Genomic DNA, 16092 nt, shown 5'->3' with positions numbered 1-16092 from the left:
ATTCTAGTCCCTATATCCAGCGATTCAAGCCCCAAGAAAGTGCACAGTGATCAAACAGCATCAAAATAATGAATTTCCTGCCAAGTCTTGAGGCTCCAAGGCCGTTTAAAATGGGCAGGTGGCAGCTTTAAGACGATAAAATTCTGAGTCAGAGCCTGAATCTCAAGCCCCAGTGGTATTTCACTTCTTGTTCAACATATCTCACCTGTCTCATGTGTCACGTGTGTGCTTCTCAGTTGTGGCTCTCAACTACCAGGGGCAGCAAACTTTAAACCTTCACAAAGTGCAAGCCAACTTTGTCTGGGAGGGCTGGGGGTAAAGATGTAGGGGAGAAGAAAAGGAATACAGGAATACAAAGAACTGAAGGGACTCGTTAGGTGGAGCCATCGAAGAGTCATGCCCAGCCCAACATGTTCAGTCTTGGGGTGACTGTGCTCCTAATTCAAGGGTGGGTTTCTGTAAGGAGGTTTCAGTACATACTGTACAACCACATCATCATGCGTGTGGTTTTGTATAAACACCACAGCAACATACCTCTCCCCACGTGACCTCTAGTAATGCCATGATGATGTACGGACTGCACACATGCTGGCAAAAACCTATAAAAACAACCTAAGAAATGTGATTGAACTAGCAGGAAACTCCAGGTTGAATGAAGCTGTTTGCAGTACAACCTGCCCATCTAGTAACGCTTCTGTGATGGTTTTTCCTCTCCAAATATAACCCCTCATTGCATGTGCCCTTCTGGCTGCTGTTGATAAAGGAGATCAATATAGATTGGAGGTGTTGGGATCATATTCAGTCTTGCATGTCTCAGGTTTCTAGGACTTCATGACTTCTAATGGTCCTTCCAAAGGTTATCTTTCTTGTTTGGTGTGGTGTTTTGTTTGTTGTGGGGTTTTTTTTTGGTTTTTTTTTTTTTGTTTGTTTGTTTGTTTTTTGTTTGTGTGTGTGTGTGTGTGTGTGTGTGTGTGTGTTTGGTTTTGTTTCCCAATAAATTCCTTTTCTAAAAGGAATTTTCTGAAACAAGTTGCCCTGCTTATCTGGAAACAGCAAGTAGAAGATGACACCAATGCTCTGTATGTATAAACAGCTCTTTCTCCTGCCTTTTTGGAAAGAAGATTGGATAATCTTTGGATGACCCAATGGATTTCTTGAGGGAAGCAATGCCAAGGATAATAAATGTATCCCCATGTCAAGACAGACTTGGATATTTATGCTAAACAATTGCTACAGCAGCTTCTGGCAGAGACCTGGGTAAGCAGGAAAAATGAGATCTTGGCCCATCTGCAAAGCATCACTGGCTTTAACACTCAAAATGAAGAGGAAAAAAAAATCCTTTTGGGTAATGGATTAGTTTCTTTTTCTGGATGCTTTTTTTAGTTCTCTCCAGTAATGCCAACCGCTTCCAAAAGTGGGATCACTGGCCGCAGTTAGTAAATGCCGATTAAACCCTTTGCTCTGTGCTCTCACTGCTCTCTGCCCTCCCCACAAAGGGGTTTCGCACGGGTGACTCCCAGGATGGGGAAAAAGAGACTGTCACTGATGAAAGCAAAACAGTGCCCTCTCCTGTCCCTTCTCACCGCTGCCACTCGCACCCCAGCAGCACTGGCCATGCACCAGCAGCCGAGCATGAGGAGGTGGGAATGGAAAATACTCCACCCAAGGGTGTGGTAGAGGACACACCTTGTGTGATACGGAGTTTTGTGGAATAAAATGCTCCACTTAGAGTGGCTGAAATAGTACAGCTTCTTCACTTATGTGCACTTTTGCATTTGATTTATGATCTGGACAACCTGAGGTTTGGTGCTGTTGGGAGTGCCGGGAGCATTGCTGATGGTGGTGGCCGGTGTTATCTCAGCCCTGGGAGGGGGAGAAGACTTGGGCCTTTTTTTCCCTGCAGGAAATTGGGTATTTCCATGGCTATTGCATGAAAAATGAGTTCCTATTAAACTGTTCCCTGAAATGTCTCCCTTGGTCATTTCATGATGCTGTTTTTATTTTTTAGTAACAGCCACCAAGAGACCTGAGAAACATGGGAAAGTAAATAAATAAATACAAATAAACTATCCTAAGAAGGCATTTTAAATATAAGCCTTCATTTTTCAAGACTGTTATAAACAGGAAGATGGAAACAGAAATGGATTTGATGGGTGAAGTTATTGTAACATGACAACTAATGTTTAAAAGTCATATTTCAAGGCTGCGATTCCCAACGATTACAGGTATGAAGTAGAGCTTTCTTGCTAACTGATGGAGTGTTTCCTTCTAGATAGAACAATTTACCTGATATCTGAAGTAAATAAAACCTTCCCATTAATCATATTTTACAAGTACAGCATGTTAACAAGAAGGCACAGGGATCATGCGTGTAGCTACAGAAGATCCTGGGCAGCAGAACACACAGCCTACGCTCATCTTAGGGGTAAGCAGGGCAGTGCACTTCCACGCTCTGCAATTGCCTAAGTCAAATAAAACCACATGTAAGAAAAGCCAACTCCTAAACAAAACATAACCAAGACTGACAATAGAGTGGACTGGAATGGAACAGAAATACCTTTGCTTGGATCAACAGGTCCTAAAGGAATCACACTTAACCTGTTATTTCAGCAGCAGTCAGAAGAAAAGGGCCAAACAGCCAACTCAGCAGGTCCTCAGCAAGCTCAAGCTTTTTAGTTGCAGATAGTTCTGAGAAAAAAAAGAATAGTCTCTTTTCCTCGCTTTATATAGATCGTGCTGCTCCCCACGTGGTCCTTCAGTGGAGCAGTGGCCGCAAAGTCCATTTCCTTTATTCCCCATGGTTTCCTTGCTTTTCTGCTCAATGTGGTATCAGATCAGCCCCAGAGAGTAACTGCACCTCACACCAATTCAGATCTGGCAATATTCAGGAGATACGGAGCTACTCACACTATGCTTTCCTTTGGAGCAAAGTCTTCGGTGTTCGATCTACTTTCTACTAATCTATATCCCTAAGTTCTTAGTGGTCCTTGGAAGGTTCCTCCTGTAGCACTACCTCTCAAACCTGTTGGATAAGCGCCATTAAAATTCCAACAGCAATTGCATTGCTATGTCACATATATATAAAACAAGGTGTTTAAAAATATGTAAACTGATGCAGGAAATAACAAAGGAGAAAGAAAACAAATCAGAAACTCATGTAGATAATTTCATCTAAGAAACAAAAAGCTAAGACTGCAAACAAACTTTTGTCAGTTCAGTAATTAAAGCAAAGTCCATATGGCTTAAGAGAACAGTCAAAGTGCACAGAAGGCAGTGGGTTTTTTGTTTGCTTTGCATTCCTCTTCGCAGCAAGCTCCACGTCATCCTCTGTGGAGCCCCTTCTCCATCCCACACACATCCTATCCAGGTGCAGAGAGGGGGATGGCTCACACGGTTTTGGCTTAAGCCCATGTCTTGGCATATCCCTTGACATCTAATGAGCTGTGGATCATTATCCCAAACTCAAAAGCCCTTAAACACACCCACTGGAGTATTTGGTTTTGAAATTTTTCTTTCTGGAGCCTTTGGAGAGGAACAGCAATCCAGTGCCAAAGCTATCCAGAATCTGTACGCACCAAGAGCAGCAGTGCTCAGAGGCAGTGACAAAGAGTAAAAGCAGTTCCAAAATCATTTGCCCTGTCCAAGAGGCACTGAAAGGTGACAGCAAGGCCGAGCTTGCCCTTGGACCTCAACTGTTCAGGTGAGGTGCCAATCAAGCTACTTCTAACCAGCCCCCATGGGCAGGAACAGGCAGCCACCACAATCAGCACCAGGTTGGTTCCAACAACCTGCCTTGAAGCCACCGCCACCCAGTTCCACAGCTGTCCCATATCCCCCCAGAGAGGACAGGGACAATCTGCAATAGTAACAGTGCCCACACATGTCCTGAGAGGACATTAGCAAGCAGCAGGATACCAATTTTCCTGGCTGACCTACCCCCACCTGGGAGGAAATGCCAGATGCTGGAGTGGCAAGAAAGGACTCGCTTCCAAATTCACCTTTCAAACTCTTGCGGTAAAAAGTCTGGTGATCCAGGACTGTTGCTAGGTCCAAGGGCTGGACTTGGATTCTTTAAACCCCTGACAACTCCCTTGTGAGTAAACAACTTGCTGCTAAACATGACAGACTCAGGAAAAGGACAGAAAAGAAGAAAACAAAAAGGGAGCTATACAAAAGGATGGAAAATAAACTAAAATTCCCCTCTCTTCTTTCAAAAAGCTGTAACTTCAAGTGCACAAAGCAGGCTGTAAACGTGCACAAGGTAATTCATGACCCTAATGCTTGAAAAACCTGGTTAGCTTTATTTGGAGACACTTTGTTGCTTCTCCCAGATATGAAGCTGAAGAATCAATAAAAGGCACCTGTAGACACCAAAACTCACCCAGTCTGTGACGTGTCTTTGTACTAAAAAAATGAAATCAAATAAACCCAGCTACCGTGTACTTTTTTACAGACCAGTAAGCAGCACTTCAGAGTCTGGGTAAGAAAGAATGCTCAACTTCTATTGACAGGGCAGGATAACTTTGACGATCAAAAACCTCACCAATTAGTAGACTCTCTAGCTTGTCACTGCAATCTTAATTGAAAGATTCCTCTGGCTTGCTGGGGTGTGTCCTTTGACATTTAAAAAAATGACCAATTCAAACGGCACATGCGGAGGGAGGATTTGAGCCACACCAAAAATAAACTGACCTTGCATCTGAATTCTTCCCACTTGCTTCACCCACTGCTGCCTACAGTGATCTTTTGAGTCATCTCCTCTTCCAAAGGCCCTGGAGTTGGAATATTTAAAGAATGCAGCAGGTTCCATTTGAACAAGAAATAGAAACAGGTCAGTAATTCAGTATAAATACACCAGTAGTGAGCCTAGAGCAGACACAGTGACACATCTGAGCATGTTGATCAGCCAGTGCTCCTAATGCAGGGAGCAGCAATGAGAAGAGGAGAGAGGATGTGTCTGCTTTTCATGTAAAAATTTGTCCCTTTTCTATGTTTTCCTACTTGACCTTGATGACAGGGGAAAAATTAAAAAGGAAAAAAAAAAAGTAGAGAAAAAGGAAGAAAAAGGAGCCTGGGAGGTTTTGTTTTCTCTTCAAATCACATCACAAAGTCACTCATTGCATCTAGGGAATTCACCTCCTTGTTTGGGAACAGGGGGACAGAAGGAGAGAAAGAAAGAGGGAAGAGAGGGGCATGGGAGCTGCTTCCTGAAGCAGTGTTACAAAAGCGGTTAAAAAACCCCTACTATTCACAAGTGGTTAAAATCATCGCTTTTCGGAATTCCGTTTTTTTCTTTTTTTTTTTTTAAACAAAGGTTCAGCTAGTTCAGCTCCATATTTTTAGAGTTGATTGTCTTCAGAAAAAAAAACCCCAGCCTCATCCGTGTTCCCATCCATTTCTACCCTGATAGAGAAGTTACCCACAAGTTCATCGCACCGGTCACGCACACACAGTCACTGTGACGGGTCCCCCCCCAGTGCCGCCGGCGGTTCGGCTGTATCCTCCAGCCCTGTCTCAGACGAAGGAGGAGAACCCTGTCACTGGAGTCCGGGAGCCGGGCGCAGGCTGTCCTGTTGGGGTGTACACCCCTCCTGAGCTCTGTGTTGTGATGACAGTCTGGAAATAGGGTTCTGTCTCGCTGGCGACACACTCCTCATATCTATAGGATGCTGGGTGCTTCACCCCTTTCTGCTGCCGCTTCCATGAGTTGTAGTACGTGGGGTCACTCATGTAATGGTTCACAAAGGAGTGCTTTGGCAACTCATCTTCATAATCCGAGTCAGTGGCCTGGAGCATCGGGAAAAAAAAAACACACACAAAAAAATCAGCCATTATCATCTATGATTTAACCTGTTCCACTCTAAAAGAAATTAGAGACAAGATTAATATCATCAGCTGACAAAAGCTGTAATTTGAGGGTAGGATGGTTTGTAGTCCAAGTGTAATATATGCTGGACTGTAAAAAGCACTGGGCTCTGGTTTAGCCAGGCTTTGCTGCTAGAGGGAGAGTCACCCAAGGAACGCTGGCAATGAGATGCAGAGAAATTCCTTCTAATTCACTGCAGAACACTGCGACGAGAGGCAGGAGTTTCTATTTTGACACAAGATGCAGGGAAGTGTAGAGACGTCACAGGGAAACCAACGGCTTTCAATCACATAATCAACAAGATTGCAATTACATTTGAGAATCGCTCTTCTGATGCAAGGACAGAAAGAATGTCTTCTGTGCGAGTTAGCCAGTCGTGCTGTTGTTTGTGGTGCTCAGACCAGCCTACCTGCACAGCACTCTGAATTTGGCTTGCAAGTCCTGGTAAGTACTGAAAATTAGTTATACCACTGAAAGGGAATTAAGCAAAATCACAGTTTTTTTTCAGGCAAACAACTGTATCTGTATGTTCCAGCTGATTATTGGTGGTACAACAAGGCACACGACCAGCGGCGATAGAAGAAAGAGAATGCAAAATCTGGAAAAGAAGAACTGCCAGGCAGAAGGGGTTGCTTTCTTGGGATGGCTCAGGCACAGCCCTGTGTTCAGAGCAGATCTTACCCCTGAAACATTCATGCACAGTTGCTGGATAGCTTCAAAGCTCATATCAATATCGAGTGGGAGCTCTACTGAGATGTAACTGGATAAGCTTCGTGCATCTGCCCCTCCTCTGAAGCTGTGATAGAGCTGGAGGAATCACAGAGGGCTCGTACATCTCCTCCAGGTACAGAGACCACGGCAAAGCCTTGGCCATACTATCCAAGTGCACGTTTTCCTTCTGTTCCCACTAATGTTCCCACTAATTACAGCCACATCCCATACAGCACAGAAACGTTTACCCAGTAATTTCCCTATCTCATGCCTTCTTTCAGAATCTTTGGTTTGAGCATGCAAAAGCTTTTACTCCTTTTTTTTTCCCCCTGATAATCTGCATAGCTGATTCTAAAGGCAATTAAATATCAAAGTAGTAGCTGCCTAAGACATACAAGATAGAGACGGGTAAGTGCAGCTCATAACTGTTAGTTGCTGCAATTAATTTCAAAAGGTTGGTATCGTTCTGATCTATGACACCACACAGCACACACACATCCTTCTTGATCCTGCCTGCCACACAACTAGTCTCTCCTCCTCCTCAGCTCCTTTTTAATGGTGTCTGAAGAACAATCCTCAAATGCCTTGTGAACCATCGTTTGAAAAGGGCACTGCATCCATCATCCCACCTCTTTGCTTAGATAGCTGCTGCAATACTATTTCATGCCCATTTTCCAGCATAGAGGGTGATGGACAGTTGAGAAATTTTTCCCAGAGTTTTCCAAAAGTCTGAGCAAAGCAGCTCTTTACAGCTTTGCAAAATTTCCCTTCCACTATTACCTATGCTTTGGCTCGTTCAGAATTATGTACTGTTCAATTATTTTAAGAATGAAAAGCTTCAGGGGCCTTGACACGTAATTAATATTACAACAAAACCTTACCAGCACTTAATAATTATTCCAGGAGGAATTCAACAAGTCTTTTTCCTAGAAAAATGCTCCTTTTGCACCAGCTGCCAGGCTTGGGAAGCCAACACCCGACTCCCTCCAAAGACCTTCCTGAACAGGTGTTTTTTGCGGCATGCCCAGAATATCCCCAGATTTGGACCACTTCACAGCCAGTGGGTGCAGAGAGCATCTCCAGAGTCTTGGCACTGCTTCAGGGTACATCCTGCCAGTGCTGCCTTGCCTATTTTTGTAAGGGGCTCCAAGAAGAGTGGCTCCAATGCCCGCAGAAGTGACAGCACGGCTGAGTGTGGCAGCAGTAGCTTGGGCAAGCTGGTCCTTGGCTGTAGAGGCAACGAATTTTACCTGCAGACCAAAAGATCCTCAAACTCTGGTTTTCTTTGTTCTTATCAAGAATCAAGGTGTTTCACTTTGCATTAGCCTACATCTCCAAACATTATGCTGCAGCTCCACAGTCTAAGGTAAAAAGTGCCTGGGAAGCGGGGAGATGATGTGGCCATCCAGAAGAAAAGTCTCCACATCCTGAGCAGGTGGTTACGGATCACTCAGCAGAAGCAGCACCTGAAGGTGTAAACTCCTCCAGCATGTGCTCCCTCCATCAAAGGCACAAAGCTACGACTGCCCTTGCCCTGTCTTCTGACTCCTTCCCCAGTCAACCATCACTCTGACTGACTTGGACACGCTCAGCCACCCCACAAAGAAACGAACTCTTGCTGAAAAGATGGATCACAGCTGAGTTGAGGTGTCATAAGCATAAGGAGGAAAAACCCCACACACATCTAGTGGCCCCATACTGGTCTTTTGGATGATCCCATAGACATATAGAAACATAAAGACAACTAAAAGGCTGGAAACTCTAAGAAGAAACGCTGAAAAGAAGCTGTATCCCGAAGACTGACACATGACTTGATAGGTATAATAATACTGATGCAGCTACTTGATTTCTGTCCATTGCTAGCAGAAAAATACCCAGAAAACTAATATAATTTCTGGACCTAAGCCAAGTATTTTTGAGATTGCCAGAGTCAAACATAATAAAGAGGAGAAATACTGGGAACACTTTTAGATGGGCTGCTGCCATTTGAAATACAGTGTCACTTGCACTGCCATGAACAGAAAGAGGGAATCTAAACCAATTATCACCCGCTGATAATCTGTCCACTAATTAGTCCACTATACCAACTGACAGAGAACACTAATGTGGCGTAAATAAGGCCAGTGCTTTTCAGAAGCGACTTTCAGGAAACAGAGCTGCAGTAACTTCAGCCTTTCACCATCATGAGCACAGAGGCTGGAAAGGATAACCTACTTGTCAGTGTCGATGCAACATGTTTTCTTTATGTTTCCTTCAGAACAGGCAGGAACTGACTATTCTGTCCATGTTTCTGAAGTATCTTCTAAGGTCTGCTCCGAACAAGGGACTAATAACCAGGCATACCAGCAAGGAATTCTTTAAATTGCCATCCCACATCCCTCTCTGCCCTGATGAAAATCAAGGAGTAGCAAGATAAACCTGTTTTGCATGACAATACAGACAGCTTATACTAGAGGATTACTTTTTAGTGTTTTTTAAACTATTGAGTAAATAGAAATGCTGCAGGGCTTTTAGCTTTGTTTTCGGTTCTCTCCCTTCCCTGCGACTGTGGCTTTGTTACCTTGGAAACCTCCATAGGCTGGAGTGTGATTGGGTGTGCGGTGACATTACAGACTGTCAACCAAAGGTGCATGAATGCCTATGAAACAACAAATATAGAAAATGAGAGGCTATTTAAGTATTTTATTGATAGCATGAAATGCGCAAGTGGTGTTCAGAGGCAAGTCAGTAACCAGAGTGTTTAGCTTAGTCAATGGGAAATTTGAAAATAGTTCCAATTGTCTCTTTTTTTTTTTTTTTTCTTAAAGTGACTGCATAAGAAACAACCCTATGAGATTATTTCTAAAAATGTAGATGGCAGCAGTTCCTTTTGCTTGACATGAAATGAATATGCTGTAAAACAGACAAGGTAATCTTGGCAAACAGATTTCTCTGGACACAGGAACCCTTGCTTATTTAATGTGTCACCTGCACCTGGTTTCCACATAGTGCCCAACTTGTCAAAATCATTGGAAAACTTTATTGGAAACAAGTTAAACCATATTCCCTATTAAGTGTTAAGTGGAAATTTATAATATCTTCCTACAGAGGTGAGAAAGCAGAAGTCAGTTAAATTGCAGAGAGCAGCTGGGAAGACAAGAGCATCACCAGCATTCAGCACCGACTGATAATGTGGGTAATCTGTGAGAATATTATCTCCTGAAACCTATTTTGGGGAAACCACAAGGACACGTGACAACAAACAAACAAACATCACTCTCCCCTCCCCTCCTGTCAAACTGCTCTTCCATGGCTGGATGACATCACAGATATATCATCAAATTTCTCTACATGGTGAGCACCAAATTTCTTCAGATTCTGTCCAAAGCCTCGTCCACTTGACTCATTATCTAAAAGCCTATTATTATTAATCATTTAGAAATTACACTCTTAGCACTCTCTTGCTCCATACCTGCCAATTAAACTACTTTAACCTCATTAACAGTACTGGTGCTTGGCTTTCATGACATGGAGTAAGTTAACCACTTGATTTATGAATATCAAGAGCACTGCTTGGTCTGCGTGATTTTCTCTTTGTTTCTCTCTTGCTCTCCTCATCAGGAGGGAGCTCTGAGGAAGGCTCCCAGGCAGCCGTGTTGTAAGTACAGTCAGTCAGCCCGAGAGTTTCTCTCAGACTTCTTCATGTTCAGTAAAACCCATGAGACTTGAAGCCAGTGAGCTCCCTTCTTTTCCATATAAAATCTTGACACCTCAGGCAACAGGGGTAAGACTAAGCAGCAACAAGATGACATGCAGGTTGAAAGCAAAAGCACAGTTTTTGGCCCTGCCTGTCCTTATGTACATCATATTAAGTGGAACCTGAGATCCACACAAAGATGTATTAGAGAAAGACAGCATCAGAACATTGATGCAGAGGACCAAACCTGTATAGAGCTTATATTAAAAGATAGCTTTAACTCTTCATAGAATGGCAAACATTTCTGCCTGCTAAGAGAGATGGAAATTCTGAAATTCTCAGAAAACAGAGCTTGTCTGTTAAGATCTCCTTTGAGAATAGAAACAAAAAGAACAGAAAAGACAAACAGGAAGGGCTAATATGTACAGGAATACTTGAAAGAGAGGGGTCAAACACCTATGCCCACCTCATCCCCAACCCAACCTTACCTCCTGTCTGTACCAGCCAATGTAAACATCATTCTTAGGTTGATCAAAAGGTGGCATTTCCTATTGCTACCTCTACTGGGAACGTATTAACATTTCATGCCTAAAAACACTCCCCACCACAAAAAAAAACAAGCATCAAAGACATTATACAGAAGGGCTGCATATCTGAGGCCCAAGGGAAAACAGAAAGCACATTTTGTTCACATACTCACATGCGCACACAGATTCACAAAGACACTAGAATCTCAACTGAGACCTTCAGGCTCAACTGCAATACACAGTAAATAAATAATATTAATAATAGCCTGAGAAAATAACTTTCTTCTGTATTGTCCAAACAGTGCATACAGAAGGCAGTAATGACACACTGCAAGTGGACTTCAGCGCATTACCAGGAAATACCACATGGGGCACTGAAATTAATGTCAAAAGGTGCCAGTGCTAAATTCATGATCATGCTCAGCAAACTGTTTTAATGACAGGTTTAATGCTGGGTTGTTACAGTGACATGACCAAAGCACTATGGGTTTAATCTGGAGGGTAATGCTTGTGCATTGCATAGATAGCAGCCTGAGCTTCACCAAGGAAAGCTGCCTGCATGATGGGTCGGCCACAGGGCAGCACAAAGCAGCAGACTGTCCGTGGTAATTAACAGGAGGTGAGAGCTAGGTAGCCAGGAAAAGCAGCTGTAGCTGCAGGTGCAGAAAAGCTACAGATGAAAACTGTCATCTTCTTTCACTACTTGCTGCTCTTGATTTATTCTTGCTAGAAGGGTCAGGTTTGGAGTGGTTTGGCCCATTGCTTGCTTCTTGTGCTGTCAGTTCAGATTTGTCAGGATCTCAGCTGACAACACACAATTTCAGAGACAGATTTACCTTTCTGGGTATCCCCTTGAAGTCTGTCTATTCACCCCTGGCCACTGTTGGACTTTTACAGACTACAAGCACTTTCTTCTTAAAGGGGTTATAAGACACAAGATGAAGCATGGCCAGATGGATAATGCCGGCATACACCCACCTTCCTTGGAGAACAGAGTCTAAAGGCAACCTGAGCAGAAGGCTCCTCTTGAGTTAAACTAAGGCTGCAGGCTTGGGTGTTCAGAAAACTGAATGCTGGGCTCCCACACCATGGCCATGCACTCCCTGGCAGGTTGCTCCTTCCCCACTTACTCCCTCTGTTACAGAGGCAGAAGTTACCGCACCCCAACATCACTCTTCAGAATCTTGGTGTTTGCTGTAGCTGTCTAAAAAAGGCACTGTGAAAACTTCAAACCACATCCATACTTCAGTCAGTGCCACAATTCAAAGTGTATCCCACCTTCAACCTCTTCCAGACGGTAGCTGCAGCCAGCTGGTTATTTTGCGGTATATATATAGGTCTTCCCAAAAGTGCTCCAAGTTTGCAGCCCACAGGCAGAAGGGGATGTGCAGCCCCTTCCAGAGAGGTGAGCACACGCTGGCTGACTGCACTTGTCTTTCTACACAACACTGGAAAACTGAGTATCTTCCAAGGCCAGGTCTGGAATCTGCCCTGGCTGGGTCCTGCTTGGCATTCTTTCCTCTGAGATTTTAATTTTAAGACGTGATGAGAACAGGACGGTGAATTGGAGTTTTGAAAGTGCCTGAGACAGACAAACAGTGACAATAGAGTATAATGCAGGTGTGGGATCGGGACTTCAAAGACCGTCCAGGATTCCTCAGGGAAACAAATGTCTGCAGTGACTGGGCAACATTTGGCGAGGCAAAGGGAACCCTTACCTCTGATTCCGACACTTCTAAGGGCTTCTCGTTCAGGCCCAAACTCTCGGTCAGCACAGCACCGTTGTACTTGTTGCAGATATCCTCATCAGAGTAGTGCAGCCCCCCTGGGCTTGGGCGAGGAGGAGACCTAGAAACATAAAGGGTAAGTGTATAGGATGTTGTAATTTCTCTGAAATGACACCATTAAATCATTCTTAGAAGCCAGAGTCACAGCCTGGGGCAGTGACTTGGGCACTAAAGTCCTCCTTAGATCCTCCAGACAACAGTCTCTCCTTTTTGACTATTTAACAGTGGTTTGAAGCTAGATAAAACACCATTTCCAAGAGTGTGGTGTTCTCAGCTTCTTACCTGGTTCCATTCTTCTTTGAGAAGGTGCTCTTGATGTTCAGGTGTCTGCTGTTGAGCTCCAGAGCAGTGAAGCCTCCATTATCCAGGGTGACTGACTCTTCCACATTGGAGAGGGTTTTACCTGGAACCAGGCAATAAAAGATTCAGCTGAAACAAAAGCCCTTTTCCCCCAAATAAAACTGTAGGAACAAACTTTTTCTTCTTTGTGTTTGATGACATCGTTAATTATTTGAAAATCTCTTTACCTTTCTTACTGGAAAATGAAAACAATCAGAGTGAAGGAGAAGAGCCTATTAGGAGTGTGAACAGGCAGAAGGAGCCAAAAGAGGGGAAAGGAGGATGCATGGATGGATGCATTTCATTCAGAGTTAAGTATCTAAAATAGCACAGATGAACTGTGCTCCAAAAGTGCTTATTCTTGTCTTTTGCTATAAATAGAAACCAGGTGACTAATTCAGGTGGCCACAGAGGATGTCCTAAATCAAGTGCTGTGAATCCCCTTCATGCTGACTGAAGCAAAGAAAGGGAAAGTAAAACTAGGAAAGGCAGAAAAAGAGGAAAATCAAAAAAAAAAACCCAAAAAGGCAGGAAAGAAAGCAAGAGAAAGGGTAAGTGGATAACAAATAGGAAAAAGATGTCAGAGCTGTAATGAGGATAAGATATAGATGTGAGAAATCACTGGACAATGTAAGGCAGGGAAAAGGACAGGGGACTGGCTGAAGAGGGAAAATACAGCAAAGTATATTATTTCTTGTGATCAAATATAGCAGGAGCTTATTCTCTCCCATGCTCATTCATTGTAATCCCAAAGGTGTGAGCTCAGCTTGTGTCCTGGGGAGAGGGACCGGCTGCATACTGACACTGCAGCAGACAGGTACTTTATCCTCGGCTTCAATTTCTGTGCTACATTAAGACTCGGTGTGAACACTGATATCTGACAGTACAGGTCAGACCTGTCTTTTCATGTCTGTCCCCCAAACACTGAGCAAAACTAAGAAGATGAGAGATTTCCTATGAGCTATGCATACAAATATGTGACAGTATTAACTTGGTAAAATGCCACAGAATTCATATATCTTGTATCTCATGGGACTGAAATCTGATTTTCTAACACTTGTTAGAGGTGAATTATAAAGAAAGAAAAGATCTTCACTTTGGAACTGAATAACTAAATACTGCCTGGAAGACTCCTTCATTACATTAATCCCTAAGAACGGGTAGCTCAAAGACCCATCCACCTGATCCTACTCATTAACGTGTCTTTTTTGGCACCTCCTGGCATCAGAGAAATTTCTTGCTGGAGGAGACTATCAGAAAAATACACATGTGAACAAACCTTCCAGGACTTTATCATGTAAGGAGAAGAAAAGGTAAAAACAATATTCAGACCTCAAGAACTTAGTGTTTTGAAAGGGAACTATTTTAACATTCCTAGTTATAGAGCAGGTAGCCCCTGTTGCCTTTCAGGAAGGAGGCTGGTAAAAATTGTAACTAAAGGAAAATTCAAATCTTGATGCTTGTTATGAGTTAACGTTTAACAGGACCAGGTAACCAAGACACCTCCTAGCTGCTTGGCCCCCAGCCCAGCAACTGCAGCTTATCTTAGGGAATGAATGTGAGTTGCAGGGCACTATTTCATATAAAGGAGTTATGATATAGTCCTCACACATACAGTCTTAGAATATTTGCATTGGGTACAGCCCTGGAAAAGCGGAATCTTTCTCCTTCTCCCCATCTGTCAGGGAATGATGACAAAGATAAATGAAGTCTCAGCTCATTCCTTTTTTGCTGTCTTCTGCCAAGCATTTGACCCAGACTCCTTGGTTTTTGCTACAGTCCCTGGGACTTCCAGATACTGTCCAGATACTGTCTGATCCAAGCCCATGGCTGGTTAACATCCAAAACCTGATAAGATCCGTCACTCTTTGCCCAATATAGATATGGGCAAAAGCCATTTCTACCAAACAGAGAGAAAAAAAGATCCGAGTCTTCTGCCAAACAAAATACTTATAGAGTCCACACTGATAAAACCAGAAGTTCGAAGGGAAGACATTTCTAATTCCCACAGCTCGAGAGTGTGTGCACAGCATGGAGCCAACGCTTTACCTGCGCTGCAGTTCTTGTACTTCTTGCTCTGGCCATGCAGGACCAAAGCAAACACCACCAGAAGGATGAGGATCAGACTTGAGAGCGCCATCACCAGCAGAAACCACCACTCCTCATAGAAAGGGGCTTCTGTTTGTGCTGAAAGAGCAAAAAACAAATATCAATTCCTCTTTAAGCTCCTTCAAAATTTTCTCTTCTTCCCCCCAGTGAACGATGCATCTGTAACAGTACTCAGGAGAGAGAGATGTTCAAAGGAGGTAACATAGTCTGCTCTGCAGTCAAGGAGCTTGCCGATAGTCAGACTTTCAAGGAGCTTGCTGACACTTCTAAGATGGTGTAGAGAACAGGAGCATATCATGGCTCAAAGACCTCCCCAAGCATCTTTCATAAACCCAGAGGTACGCTCCAGAATACCTTAGCTAAGAAGAATTTATCACCAAGTGAAGAGAGGGAGGTTTCTTCCCCTAGCTCTGCACACCTACATTTCTTGACTACTGTGGTATGCTCAGTACTCCCTGGGTCAAAGGAACCACTAATATATCTGTCATGACCCACGATTATTCCACTTTTTAAGAGGCTTACCTCGCCAAAATGCCGCTCAGTGGCTCCGAAAAATACAGCTAGTGCCAGGGAACAAAGTACACTTGGTTCAGTATCTTTCAGTACCTCCATTAACTCCCAACTTCTAACATTCACTGCTACTCTAGATCATTTCCCTATCAGCTTAGCCAAGCCTGATATGCAGCACATGAGTATCAATTCAGTTGCCTGGATTTTGTGATGATCGCAAGTTATTTTACCCCATTTGACCTCATTTGGAGATGTAAAATGATACTAACTTCCCCTTTCTAGAGTTATCTTGCCAGTCTCGTTTTAAGTAATAAGCATTGTTATTTTCTTGCAGTGGTATTCTCTTTGTCAGCAACCCTCAGCTTTATGAAAAAATGCTGCCAGTGGAGCACAAGCCAGCAGCTGTATGCAATTTCCCTGTTGTCCATAAGGTAGAAGAACACCTGCTAGGAATGGGCAGTGCCAGGAGACCAACTTCAACCCAAGCACTATCACTGAGCCCAGGCACTCTTTTTCCCCGACTGTCCTGAGCCCTGGATCTAAATACAAGTCTGTTGTAAGCCTGAC

General features: G+C 43.5%; 1 protein-coding gene across 3 annotated transcripts in view; it reads right to left on the bottom strand.

The window, feature by feature from the left end:
• Positions 1 to 985: 985 nt before the first annotated feature.
• The window catches only part of SDK1 (sidekick cell adhesion molecule 1), a 415080-nt gene continuing 399973 nt past the window's right edge, over positions 986 to 16092 (bottom strand). For all 3 annotated transcript variants that reach the window (XM_026858830.1, XM_026858832.1, XM_026858833.1), the window contains 4 exons: positions 14956 to 15093; positions 12850 to 12970; positions 12499 to 12628; positions 986 to 5787 (listed from right to left, as the gene is read on the bottom strand). In XM_026858830.1, the coding sequence (XP_026714631.1) occupies positions 5515 to 5787; positions 12499 to 12628; positions 12850 to 12970; positions 14956 to 15093 (662 nt within the window). In that variant the 3' untranslated portion in view covers positions 986 to 5514. The remainder of the gene's footprint in view (positions 5788 to 12498; positions 12629 to 12849; positions 12971 to 14955; positions 15094 to 16092) is intronic.

Source organism: Athene cunicularia, assembly GCF_003259725.1.
Source record: "Athene cunicularia isolate RWA chromosome 14 unlocalized genomic scaffold, athCun1 chr14_part1, whole genome shotgun sequence".
Classification (NCBI taxonomy): Eukaryota; Metazoa; Chordata; class Aves; order Strigiformes; family Strigidae; genus Athene; species Athene cunicularia.
The sequence above is the reverse complement of the archived record's forward strand: the minus strand, read 5'-3'. Positions and strand labels throughout refer to the sequence as shown.